Consider the following 14267-nt stretch of genomic DNA (forward strand, 5'->3'; position numbering starts at 1 on the left):
ATATTTAAACACTTTTGAAAATGGACATTGAAGTCTCACCTGTGACAATACCAAGATTTTGTAGAAAGCCACTTAAATTATAGAATTAAGGGATCAGAATGTTATATGAATTCCCCTGTATGCTTTTTTTGTGGGCAATGTTGGTATAAGGGTTGTGGTTAGGACAGGGTCACTTGGTTTAAATTAGCAAATCTTATTTTAATTGCTACTTTTGAAAATTGTCTCAATTAGGAAGCTTCCTCCATCCCATGTACCCAACCATAGCCTGCTACGTGCAGCAGAGAGAATTCACCTGGTAGCTGCCACCTTCTGTTACTTTCTCCTATGTCCGGGCTCCACCTTCAAAGCCCTGAAGCTTTGTAGCTCTTTGCTGCACTCCTTCCAGTTCATCTACTATCTGCTTTGACTTGTACAGTGAAATAATGGTTTGTAGGGAACATATTTCAAAAAATATGTCTGATCCTGAGTTAGTGCTAATAGCTAAATAACTGAAACAAACCACCCGAGTCAGAATTCCAGTGCCATGGTGGGGTCATTTCACAGATGATCTGTTTAAGTTATGGTTTAGAACAATGGGAACTAATTTCTTCTTACAATGCTCTAAACCAGGGGTTCCCAACCTGGCATCCACAGACCCCTTGGTTAATAGTAGAGATCCATGGCATAAAAAAGTTTGGGAACCCCGCTCTTAGCAAATGTTGTATATTAAGTGATATTATTACGCATTCATTCAAGACAAAGAATGACTGATCTGAGCAAGAACGATTTGTAGCATGAAGCACCCAGATGACATTTAATTTAATCATAATGATTTGACTGTCTTCCATTCCAGGAACATAGGGTATGGTGAGTAGGTGTCATCTTTTAGAATAAAATATTGAACTACGGTTCAATACTTCCTGGCAAACAAATAAAATATCCCAAGTAATTTCTCCCTTTGTCAAGTCAAATCACTTTTTATTGTCATTTCAACCATAACTGCTGGTACAGTACACAGTAAAAATGAGACGTTTTCAGGACCGTGGTGCTACATGAACAATACAAAAACTACACTGAACTACGTAAAAAACAACACAAAACTACACTAGACTACAGACCTACCCAGAACTGCATAAAGTGCACAAAACAGTGCAGGCATTACAATAAATAATAAACAAGACAATAGGCACAGTAGAGGCCAGTAGGTTTATGATTATAAATAAATAGAGGTGTCAGTCCAGGCTTCGGGTATTGAGGAGTCTGATGACTTTGGGGAAGAAACTGTTACTTTGTACAAACTCTCATCATTAAAGCACAACTTCAAATTTTAATCACATTCCTTTATGGGAAAACATGTTGCTGAATGTTAAATCTCCTGCTGCATTTCTTATATTTCCTAAAATTTCTTGTGTCAGGCAAGTGTACTCAGAATTGAGAATTCTTTCTTTGAATCTCCCGTAACTTACCTTGTATATACTGGTGGCTGCTCTGTGTGAAGCGCTGGTTGTATAGTTGTGCAGAGTGAAGAAACATCACTTCCACGGTGGAACCTTTTAGCAATGCAATCTGGTCTTCATTATCTAATGTCTGGAAACCTTAAACAATATGCATACTACTGAATTTCCGGACATGACATATAGCCTCTTATTTTACCAATTAGGAATGCATATAAAGCTAATCAACCACATTTTTAAAACTATTTACATTTAACTAATGCTTGATATTTCCAATACTTTTGCTTCATGATTCATGATCATTTCTATACTTAAAATTGAATTTCAAAGCAACAGTTGATTCTTAATCCTACATACCTGGAGTATATTGTTTCTCATGGGAATAGAGAGAGAAAAAAAATGATAGGACATCAAAAAGAAATAAGCTTTCACATTTGAGAGGATCAGGTAGCAAGTCAATGATGTTTGTTTTTAATGACTAGTCTTCAAAGTGGTTTCTACTAAGGAGAAATAAATGCTTTCCCAATATACAGAAAGTATTTGTATTTGGAAATATTTTTAAAAGCTTTGCCTCAAAAGAAAATAAAAATTGCAGTTGATAAAATTCTGGGAAGGAAAAACGCTGGAAATACTCAGTAGTTCAGGGTAGTAGAGACATTATTTTATTTCCCCAAAATTACAGTTCATTTGACAAAGTAAGCTAAGTGATTCCCATTCACAAAACAAACTACCTGGGGTACCCATTAACACAAGAGAGTCTGCAGATGCTGGAAATCCAGAGCAACACACACAAAATGCTGAAGGAACTCAGCAGGTCAGGCAGCATCTATGGAAATGAATAAACAGTCAACATTTGGGGCCAAGACGCTTCTTCATTCTGAAATGGAAAGGGGAAGACACCAGAATAAAAAGGTGGGGGGGGGGAGGAAGAAGGAGCACCTAGAGGGTGATTGGTGAAACCAGGAGGGTAGGAAAGGTAAAGGGCTGGAGAAGAAGGAATCTGATAGGAGAGGAGAGTGAATCGTGGGAGAAAGGGGGAGGTGATAGGCAGGTGAGGAGAAAGTAAGAAGCCAGAGTGTGGAGTAGCATAAGAGGGGAGGAGAAGGGAACAATAAAAGTTGCCAGGAGAAATCAATGTGCATACCATCAGGTTGGAGGCTGCCTAGATGGAATATAAGGTGTTGCTCCTCCACACTGAGAGTGGCCTCATCGTGGCAAAAGAGAAGGCCACGCATTGACATGTCGGAATGGGAAAGGGGATAGGAATTAAAATGGTTGGGCAACGGGATATTCTACTTTTGGCAGATGGAAAACCAGGTATGACTTGCAGAGGGCTATTTCGAGAGCCAAGCTACAATTCTGGGAGATGTCAGAGGTGACATAGAATTCATGTCAACTCTGGCAGGGTTTGCAGACCATTGCTTCCTACAAAGCAAAACCCAACATCGTGAATGGCAGTGATGCTTCACTACCAGATGACCTCAATGCCTTTTATGCTTTCTTTGAAAGGGAGAATAAAACCACAGCTATCAGGATCCTGCGGCATCCAATGACCCTGTGATCTCTATCGCAGAGGCCGACATCAGGTTGTCTTTCAAGAGGGTAAACCCTTGCAAAGCAGCAGTACCTGATGGAGTACCTGGTAAGGCTTTGAAAACCAGTGCCAACCAACTGGTGGAAGTACTCAAAGACATTTTCAATCTCTCACTGCTACAGTCGGAAGTTCCCATCTGCTTCAAGAGGCCAACAATTAAACCAGTGCCCAATAATAGCAGTGTGAGATGCCCCAATGACTGTTGTCCAGTAGTGCTCACACCTACGGTGATGAAAATGCTTTGACAGGTTGGTCCTGGCTAGAATCAATGCCTGTCTCAGGGAGGACTTGGACCCACTACAATTTGCCTATCGCCACAATAGGTCTACAGCAGACACAATCTCCATGACTCTCCACACAGCCTTGGATCACCTGGACAATGCAAATACCTATGTCAGGAATACTGTTAATTGACTATAGCTCAGCATTTAACACCATCTTTCCTACAGTCCTGATCAAAAAGCTAAAGAACTTGGGCCTCTGTACTTCCATCTGCAACTGGTTCCTTGACTTCCTAACCGGAAGACTACAATCTGTGCAGTTTGGAAATAACATCTCCTCACTGACAATGAACATTAGCAATCCACGGGGATGAGTGCTTAGCCCACTGCTCTACTCCCTACACCCATGACTGTGGCTATATACAGCTCAAACAGCTCCTTACAAAAATTGCTGATCATACGACCATTGTTGGCAGAATTTCAGAAGGTGACGAAAGGGCGCACAGGAAGGGTAAGACAAGGGATCAGAAGTGGAAAGAGTAAGCAATTTCAGGTTTCTGGGTGTCAATATCTCTGAGGACATAGCCTGGACGCAACATATTGATGCAGCTGTAAAAAAGGCAAGATAGCGGCTATATTTCATTAAGATTGGAGGAGATTTGGTTTGTCAACTAAAACACTCATAAACCTCCACAAATGTACCGTGGAGGGCATTCTGACCAGCTGCATCACAGTCTGGGGGGGGAAGCGCGGTGGTGGAGGCTACTGCACAAGATCGAAATAAGTTGCAGAACTTGTAAGGTCAGTCAGCTGTATCATGAGTACCTGCCTCCCTAGTATCAAAGACACCTTCAAGGAGCAATGCCTTAGGAAGACGGTCATCGTTATTAAGGATCTCCACCACCCAGGACATGTCCTCTTCTCACTGTTACCATCAGGAAGAATGTACAGAAGCCTAAAGGCACAGACTCAGCAATTCAGGAACAGCTTTTTCCCCTCTGCCATCCGATTTCTAAATGGGCATTGAACCTATGAACACGACCTCATGTTTTTTTCAAATTTCTGTTCTTTTGCACTACTTATTTTAACGTAACTATTTAATACATATATACTTAATGTAACTCAGTTTTTTCTCTATATTTATCATGTATTTCATTGTACTGCTGCCATAAAGTTAACAGTTCTCGACATATAAAATGTATTCACCCCCCTTGAAAGTTTATGTTTTGTTGTTTTACAACATTGAATCACAGTGGATTTAATTTTGGCTTTTTTTTGACACTGATCAACAGAAAAAGACTCTTTCATGTCAAAGTAAAAACAAAGTGAAAACAAAATGGTCAAAATCAATTCCAAGTATAAAGCACAAAACAGTTCACGGCACGTATTCACCCCGCTCTTTAATATGGCACACTAAATCATCACTGGTGCAGCCAATTGGTCTTAGAAGTCACATATTTAGTTAAATGGAGATCTGTGTATAGTCAAGGTATTTCAATTGATAGTAGTAAAAATACAACAGTATCTGGAAGGTCCAACGAAAAGGTTATTGAAAAGCACAAGTCAGGAGATGGATACAAGAAAATTTCCAAGTCACTGAATATCCCTTGGAGTACAGTTCAGTCAATCATCAAGAAATGAAAGGAATATGGCACAGCTGTAAATCTGCCTAGAGCAGGCCGTCGTCAAAAACTGATTGACTGTGTAAGAAGGGGATTAGTGAGGGAGGCCACCAAGAGACCCATGACAACTCTGGACGAATTACAAGCTGCAGTGGCTGAGATAGGAGAGACTATGCATACAACAGCTGTTGCCCAGGTGCTTCACCAGTCATAGCTTTATGGGAGAGTGGCAAAGAGAAAGCCACTGTTGAAAAAAGAAAACTCACATGAAATCTCGGCTAGAGTTTGTCAGAAGTCAGCTGGAAGAAGGTTCTATAGTCTGATGAAACCAAAATTGAGATTTCTGGCCAACAGATTAAATGTTATGTTTGGCGTAAGCCAAACACCGCACATCATCAAAAACACGCCATCCCTACTGTGAAGCACGGTGGTGGCTGCATCATGCTGTGGGGATACTTCACTGCAGCAGGCCCTGGAAGGCTTCTGAAGGTAGAGAGTAAAATTAATGCAGCAAAATTCATGGAAATCCTGGAGGAAAACTGGATGCAGACTGCTGGAGAACTGCAGCTTGGGAGATCTGTTTTCCAGCAAGACAAAGACTCCAAGCATAAAGCCAAAGCTACACAGGAATGGCTTAAAAACAACAAAATTAATGTCCTGGAGTGGCCAAGTCAGAGTCCAGACCTCAATCCAATTGAGTATTTGGAAAGGGCTGTTTACTCACGATCCTCATGCAATCTGACAAAGCTTGAGCAGTTTTGTAAAGAAGAATGGGGGAAAATTGCAATGTACTGATGTGCAAAGCTGATAGAGACCCATCCACCATACTCAAGGCTGTAATTGCTGCCAAAGTGCATCTACTAAGTACTGACTTGAAAGGGGGTGAGTAATTATGCAATCAATTATTTTAAGTTGAATAATTGTAATAAATTTTGTCTAATTTGTAGAAATTTCACTTTGACACAAAAGAGTCTTTTCTGTTGATCAGTGTCAAAAAAGCCAAATTAAATCCACTGTGATTCAATGTTGTAAAACAAAAAAAAACATGAAAACTTCCGGGCCGGGTGGGGGCGGTGAATACATTTTATAGGCACTGCATGCTAGTGATATTACATCTGATTCTGATTCTGGAGTGGAGATGCTCTACAAAGCAGTCTCCTGATTCACATTGGGATCACCAACGTAGAGGAGGCTGTATCAGGAGCACCGCATACTATAGATGTGACCCCAGATTCACAGATGAAGTGTTGTCTCACCTGGAAGGACTTCAGGGGCCTGAATGGAGGCAAGGGTGGAGGATGAATGGGCAGGGGTAGCATTACTATCACTGCAGATCTATGTGCCAGGAGGGACATTAGTGGGTAGGGGCAAATAGAGAAAGTAATTATGGAGGGAGAGAGTGGAGAGTGGGTGAGAGGTAAAGTTGAGTCTGGTGCTAGGATCCCGTTGAAGCTGGCGGAAGCTGTGAAGAATTATATGTTATATATAGAGGTGCATGTGGAGGTAGGTGAAGACGAGAAACCCTAACTTTGTTAAGGTTGTTAGTGATCACAATATGATCGAGTTCACTTTGAAATTGGAGAAGGAGAAACTAAATTCCAGTGTGTTGATATTTCAGTGGAATAAAGGAAATTACAGTGGCATGAGAGGGGAGCTGGCCAAGGTTGACTGGAAAGCGACACTAGCAGGAAGGACAGCAGAGGGAAAGGAAAATCCTGCCTGACTAACCTACTGCAATTTTTGAGGAAATTACAAGCAGGGTGGACAAAGGAGATGCAGTAGATGTGCTGTACTTGGATTTTCAGAAGGCATTTGACAAAGTGCCATGCATGAGGCTGCTTAGCAAGTTAAGAGCCCACGGAATTACATGGAAGTTATTAGCATGGGTGGGGCATCGGTTGATTGGCAGAAAACAGAGAGTGGGAATAAAGGGATCCTATTCTGTCTGGCTGCCGATTACCAGTGGAGTTCCACAGGGGTCGGTGTTGGGACCACTGCTTTTTACGATGTAAGTCAATGATTTGGATTATGAGATTAATGGATGTGTTGCTAAATTTGCCAATGATACAAAGATAGGTGGAAGAGCGGGTAGTGTTGAGGAAACAGAGAGACTTAGATAGTTTAAGGGAATGGGCAAAGAAGTGGCAAATGAAATACAATGTTCGAAAGTGTATGATCACGCACTTTGGTGGAAGAAATAAATGGGCAGACTATTATTTAGATGGGGAGAGAATTCAAAATGCAGAAATGCAAAGGGACTTGGGAGTCCTTGTGCAGGATACCCTAAAGGTTAACCTCCAGGTTGAGTCGATTGTGAAGCAGGCAAATGCAATGCTGGCATTCATTTCTAGAGGTATAGAATATAAGAGTAGGGATGTGAAGCTGAGGGTCTATAAGGTACTCGTGAGACCTCATTGGAGTATTGTGTGCAGTTTTGGGCTCCTTATTTTAGAAGGGATATACTGACATTGGAGAGGGTTCAGAAAAGATTCACGAGAATGATTCCAGGAATGAAAGGGTTACCGTATGAGGAACATCTGGCAGCTCTTGGGCTGTATTCCCTGGAGTTCAGGAGAATGAGAGGGGATCTCATAGAAACATTCCGAATGTTAAAAGTCCTGAACAGATTAGATATGGCAAAGTTATTTCCCATGGTAGGGGAGTCTAGGACAAGAGGGCGTGACTTCAGGATTGAAGGACGTCCATTTAGAACAGAGAAGCAGAGAGGTTACTTTAGTCAGAGGGTCGTAAATCTGTGGAATTTTTTGCCATGAGCGGCAGTGGAGGCCAAGACATTGGGTGCATTTAAGGCAGAGATAGATAGGTTCTTGATTAGCCAGGGCATCAAAGGGTATGGGGAGAAGGCAGGGGAGTGGGGATGACTGGAAGAATTGGATCAGCCCATGATTGAATGGCAGAGCAGACTCGATGGGCCAAATGGCCTACTTCTGCTCCTATATCTTATGCTCTTAAGGTGCCAGGAAGATGGGGTGAAAGTGGATGTCCAGGAAATGGAGGAGATGTGCATGACGGCAGCATCAACTGTGGAGGAAGGTAAACACTGTTCTTTGAAGAAGGAGGACATTTCTGATGTCCTGGAAAAGAAAACCTTGTCCTGGGAACAGATGTGGTGGAGAAAAGCAAATAGGATTTTTAGAGGAGACAGCGTGGGAAGAGTCATAAAAACTATTGGAATCGGTATGCTTTTAAAAAAATGTCAGTCGACAGTTTGTTTCCAGAGATAGAGATAGACAGATCGAGAAAGTGCAGAGAGGAGAATGAACAAGTGAATTTAATGGCAGGATGGAAGTTGGAGACAAATTTGGTGAAATTGATGAGCTCAGCAAGGGTGCATGAAGTCGTCAATGTAGCACAGGAAGACCTGGGGAGTGTTACCAGGAGAGATTGTAATTCAAAATATTGCAAATGGCAGCATTTTGTGACCAAATTTTCAGGCAGTTACTTACTTTTACTCTTAATCCTCATCTGTCATCTATTAAAATGTAATATGCGTCCAGCAGAATGTTTCTTCTATATTTCATACGACATGGGAACAAAAACTTGGTTATAGAGCTGTTGTAAGCATATCAACATGGATGATTGACAATACAATTGTCAAAATGTAATAATGCACCTGTACTGTACTGCATAGCCAACAAGAAGACAGGTGCAGCTGGGGCACATACAGGTACCCATGGCTACCCCTTGGGGGAAGTGGGTACTGGAGGAGCCCAGTGGTTCAAACAGCATTTGTATAGGGAAAGGGGCTCAAGAATCTCAACCCAAGAAGATGACTGCCTATTTCCCTCTACAGTTTCTCCCTGACCCCCTAAGTTCACCCAGCAGTTCATGTTGTGCACCAGATTCCAGTATCTGCAGTTTTTTTATGATTTTGATTCAGTTGGTTTTGAATAATGCCATTGAAGAAAAACGAGGCAATCTTAGATTTACAGTTGCACATTGGAATGTTAAAACTTTACCTGCCGCCTTATTCCTGTTGTGTGATCTGTGAAACATGGTAAACTTTACACTGACTCACCTGGCAATCTTTTAGTAAACTCTACCAATACTTCCACTTGCAAGGTTGCATTCTCTGACAGCCGGAGAAAATCTTCCACAGGATTTGCAGGTTCTAACAGCTGAAACACAGATGGCGATATCAGATATAACATTTTTGGTTGTGAAGAAGCAATGTGATTAATTATCTAAACCCATAAAGGGACTATAATGTAGGTCAAACATTTCTCCCCATGAGCTTCACAATATACAAAGGGAACTATATTAAATAAACACAGAATGTTGGAAATAAATTCTCAGCTCTTCAGGTAGCTCCTGTGGTGAGCAAAGTAGTGAAAGGTCAATAACCTGAAACAACATAAACATAAGATACTGAAAATCTTGAGTAACACAATCAAAATACTTCAGGAACTCAGTAAGTTAGGCAACATTTGTAGAAGGAAAGGGACCCAAGAAGTTCTTGGAAGTTAGTGCAGATTCGACATGTCATTTAAAAATTTGACAGACTTCTGTAGATGCACAGTAGAAAGTATCCTGACTGGCTACATCACATGGCCAAGAACATAAATGCCTCCAAAAAACTGGTCGATACAGCCCATTCGATTGCAGGAAAAGCCCTCCGCTCCATTATACACACCTACAAGGAGTGCCACAAGAGAACAGAATCCACCATCAAGGATCCCCATCATCCAAGCTATTCCTCCTCTCTCTGCTGCCATCAGGAAGCAGGTACAGGAGCTTTGGGTCACACACCACCAGGTTCAGGTACAGATATTACCCTTTCAGCCATCAGGCATCAGGCATCTGAATCAGCATGGATAATTTCACTTATCTCAATACTGAACTGGTTTCACTCACTTTCAAGAACTCTACAAATCATGATCTCAGTCTTATTTATTTATTTGTTTATTTGTTTATTATTACTATTTGTATTTGCATAGTTTGCTTTCTTTTGCACATTGATTGTTTATTTGCTTGTTACAGACACCTGTTAGGCTGCATTCTCCAGATACCTTATAAGGTAACCGTAGCCTTCAGCCAGGAGCAGATGTCATCAGGTGATTCCCAAACTTCACAGAGTGTTTCAACCCTTAACCATGACACTCTCCAGTTGGTGGGCTGACAGTTGTGGCCAAATTCACTGCCCATCTGCTCCTGGCTTCCAGCTTCCCTCCTCTCGCCTACTCCAAATCCAACAAGAGGCTCGTTCTGCCTCTTCCCCCATCCTATGAGCTGCTTGTTTTTTGCTCCTTTCGTCCAGGCCCAGAACTGACAACAACCGCCATGCTGATTTGGCTGGGAAACCTATGCAGCCGATCTCCACAGGGAACAACCATGCCTGCCATCCCTTGTCTTTACACTCCCGCAGTAAGGGCTGGTACTTCAAGGCCTTTCTCTCATGGGCCTCTTCCCAACCCTCCTCCCACGGCACAGTCAGCTCAACCAGAATTATTTTCCTGTCTTTGGTTGACCACAGTACAATGTCCGGTCATAGGGTTGTGTGCACCAGGAACTGCAGCCTCCTTCCCACATTAACCCTCACCTCCCAGGACCTGACTGTTAGCAACAGATTGGGCTTTGGTTGTTTGGTTACGAAAGGCCTGGCTCCCTCTTTGATGAAGGTGATGGCCTTCCTCAAATCTGTGCCAGCCGTCCTCTTCTTGCATCTCTCTCGCTCTAGTGCGTCAGCATGAGCCAGAAGCACCTTATCATGACGCCACCTATACCGTCCTTGAGTTAGAGCTGTTTTACACACGGACAGTATATGAGCCAGTGTCCCCTTTTGACCACAGAGCTTACAGTTCGGGTCCTCTCTCATCCCCCATGTGTACAGATGTAATGGTGAAGGAAGGGTGTCATACACGGATCGCAAGAGGAAGGAAATACGGAAGGGCTTCAGTCTCCATAACTCTGCCCATGAGATCTTGCACTCAGGCAGATCCCATTTTGTCCAGGCACCTTGGGACCCTTGTTTCACTGCCTTTGACATCCGCTTCTCTTCCTCACAGATCCATACTTCTGCCTGTACCATGTCTCGCCTGTCCCTTATGCTTGCGTTTCCCCACTGCTGGAAGTGAACTGAGCCGAGGCCTTGCCGCCCGACGCAGGGGTTGCCGATGATATCTCGCAGCTTCAGAGAGCGCACTGCCTCCTCCACTGCTGCGTTGGCTGCCCACTTGCGCCTAGATCTGGTTGTAATGCCTGCTTGCTTTACCAAGACATCATTGGAATCTCTCAAGCTTAATAGGGCTCTGCATTTTGCCACCTTGAATTCCTCCACAACAGATGACAGGGGAAGCTGCAGTTGCCCAGAACAAATATAGAGGCCCACTGAAGAGAAGCTTGGGGGAACGCCCAACCATCTCTGCAGGTGCTTGTTGATTTTCCTCTCGGTGCCCTCTACGGCAGACATGGGAAACTCATAAAGTGTGAAGAGCCAGAGAAGTCTGGGCAGAAGGCCATATTGGTACAGCCAGGTCTTGAATTTACTGGGAAGTCCGGATTTGTCGATCTTCTTAAGACCATAAGACAAAGGAGCAGAAGTCGGCCATTCAGCCCATCGAGTCTGCTCCGCCATTTTATCATGAGCTGATCCATTTTCTCCTATTTAGTCCCACTCCCCTGCCTTCTCACCATAACCTTTGACGCCCTGGCTACTCAGATACCTATCAATCTCTGCCTTAAATACACCCAATGACTTGGCCTCCACTGCTGCCCGTGGCAACAAATTCCATAGATTCACCACCTTCTGACTAATAAAATTTCTTCGCATTTCTGTTCTGAAAGGGCGCCCTTCAATCCTTAAGTCATGCCCTCTCGTACTAGACTCCCCCATCATGGGAAACAACTTTGCCACATCCACTCTGTCCATGCCTTTTAACATTCAAAATGTTTCTATGAGGTCTCCCCTCATTCTTCTAAACTCCAAGGAATACAGTCCAAGAGCGGACAAACGTTCCTCATATGTTAACCCTCTCATTCCCGGAATCATTCTAGTGAATCTTCTCTGTACCCTCTCCAACGTCAGCACATCCTTTCTTAAATAAGGAGACTAAAACTGCCCACAGTACTCCAAGTGAGGTCTCACCAGTGCCTTATAGAGCCTCAACATCACATCCCTGCTCCTATACTCTATTCCTCTAGAAATGAATGCCAACATTGCATTCACCTTCTTCACTACTGACTCAACCTGGAGGTTAACTTTAAGGGTATCCTGTACGAGGACTCCCAAGTCCCATTGCATCTCAGAACTTTGAATTCTTTCCCCATTTAAATAATAGTCTGCTCGTTTATTTTTTCCGCCAAAGTGCATAACCATACACTTTCCAACATTGTACTTCATTTGCCATTTCTCTGCCCATTCTTCCAATCTATCCAAGTCTCTCTGCAGACTCTCCATTTCCTCAGCACTACCGGCCCCTCCACCTATCTTCGTATCGTCAGCAAACTTAGCCACAAAGCCATCTATTCCATAATCTAAATCGTTGATGTACAATGTAAAAAGAAGTGGCCCCAACACTGATCCCTGTGGAAGCCAACCAGAATAGGATCCCTTTATTCCCACTCTCTGTTTCCTGCCAATCAGCCAACGCTCTATCCACGCATGTAACTTTCCCGTAATCCCATGGGCTCTTATCTTGTTAAGTAGCCTCATGTGTGGCACCTTCAGCCATTCGTCTGTCTGCTTCACAGCATTGGTGACATTGGCCCCATCTAACAGTGACACATTAAACCACTTCCTCAAGCATTTTATCGGGTTATCTTCAATCGAAGGGATGACCTCACCCTGAATTTTGAGACTAAACTTGCTAGTAACTTTGCCCTTTCTGATCACCATACACCTGGACTTCTTGGCCTTGGAGGACATCCTCGCCCAAGTGGCTACATGTCCAGGGTTTCCAATACCCATCTTGCTTGGACATGTGACACAGTCATCATAGTGATGTTGTCCATGAACCCTCGTATTTATTATTACTATTTTTATTTGCATAGTTTGCCTTCTTTTGCACATTGTTTGTTTATCAGTCTTTGTGTGTAGTTTTTCATTGATTCTATTGTATTTTATTGTTTTACTGTGGATGTCTGCAAGAAAATTATTCTCAGGGTAGTACAGTGATTTCTGGTTAATTGGGACACACCAGGACCACTACATTTTGGCCCAATTAAGCAGCCATCTCAGTTAGCTGAAGTTTCATGAAAATAGTTATAAAGGTATTAAAAGACAAACTGAGTAACAAATTATGTGTTTCAATAAAATACAGGACAAATTAGAACACTACCAACGCTACTGCAGTACTATAAAACTGTGTATTAATTCCTAATACTTATCTATGGGGTAATTCATCTGCAATCGTATTCTTTTGACTGTAAATGAACGAAATCCCTGTAGAAACCTAGTACAGATACTGGACTGCCTTCATCCAATGTTGTTGATGATTGCAACCTCCAAATCGTCATTTTAATTGTAACATTCCAGATGATTGTCGATTCCTTCAACTTGTTGAAGTAATGAAATCATTTCATTTTCACTCCCGGCTGTCTCTGGCATCTCCAAGCTTGAAAGCTTGAAACCGCAGTGAGCAAAACGGTTCAGAATTGTCTTACTGCTTTTTGAAGACAACTACACACAACTGACACTATTTTAAAACAGATTGCTCTAAGCTCAGTGTAGTGCCTGATGGCCACGCAAGTGACGTTAGTTAGAAACTCTTCGGCAACAGTTTCCGGCCTCAATTAAGCAGCATAGTGTCCAACATAGATGAAGGTAATCCTGGCTATTTTCTTGATTAGTTTTTGCTATATAAGAATTGTCCCAAATAACCGACTGCCCCAACGGTCCAATTAACTGGAATTCACTATATATGGTGACATATACGTACGACATATATGTGCTTTGATTATAAATTTACTTTAAACATTTGAAGAGTCACAACCCAAAATGGCTATTTCCCTCTCCAAATGCTCCCTGACCCTAGGCTTCTGGCTTCTGCCCCTTCATTTCCAGTCCTGAGGAAGGGTCTCAGCCCAAAACGTTGACTGTTAATTCCCCTACACAGATGCTGACTGACTTGCTAAGTTCCTCCAGCATTTTGTATCTGTGAAACCTGAAACATCAACCGTGATTCTCCATAGATGGAGCTGAGCACTTCCATCGTTGCATATTCACAGAATCTGGTTTCATTTTGCTTTTTGGGAACCATATTAGGATCTATTTGCTTTAAGGTACAGTTCAGTATGTGAATTCTTAAGATTTTTTTTGCAGTGGGAGATTCCATCCTTCCTTCAACAGTCTCCCATATCCAGCAATTGTAATTATGAGATAGTAAGTCTTATTATGGACTAAAATGGTATTTGTTTTACATATAGGACATAGAACAAT

General features: G+C 42.5%; 1 protein-coding gene across 8 annotated transcripts in view; it reads right to left on the minus strand.

Annotated features, from left to right (window-relative positions):
* LOC134344214 (bile acid receptor-like) overlaps positions 1-14267 on the minus strand; it is a 129699-nt gene that overhangs the window by 25555 nt on the left and 89877 nt on the right. For all 8 annotated transcript variants that reach the window (XM_063043630.1, XM_063043631.1, XM_063043629.1 and 5 more), the window contains 2 exons: positions 8910-9009; positions 1446-1574 (listed from right to left, as the gene is read on the minus strand). In XM_063043630.1, coding sequence (XP_062899700.1) covers positions 1446-1574; positions 8910-9009 — 229 coding nt within the window. The remainder of the gene's footprint in view (positions 1-1445; positions 1575-8909; positions 9010-14267) is intronic.

This window comes from Mobula hypostoma, chromosome 3 (genome assembly GCF_963921235.1).
Source record: "Mobula hypostoma chromosome 3, sMobHyp1.1, whole genome shotgun sequence".
In the NCBI taxonomy this organism is placed as follows: Eukaryota; Metazoa; Chordata; class Chondrichthyes; order Myliobatiformes; family Myliobatidae; genus Mobula; species Mobula hypostoma.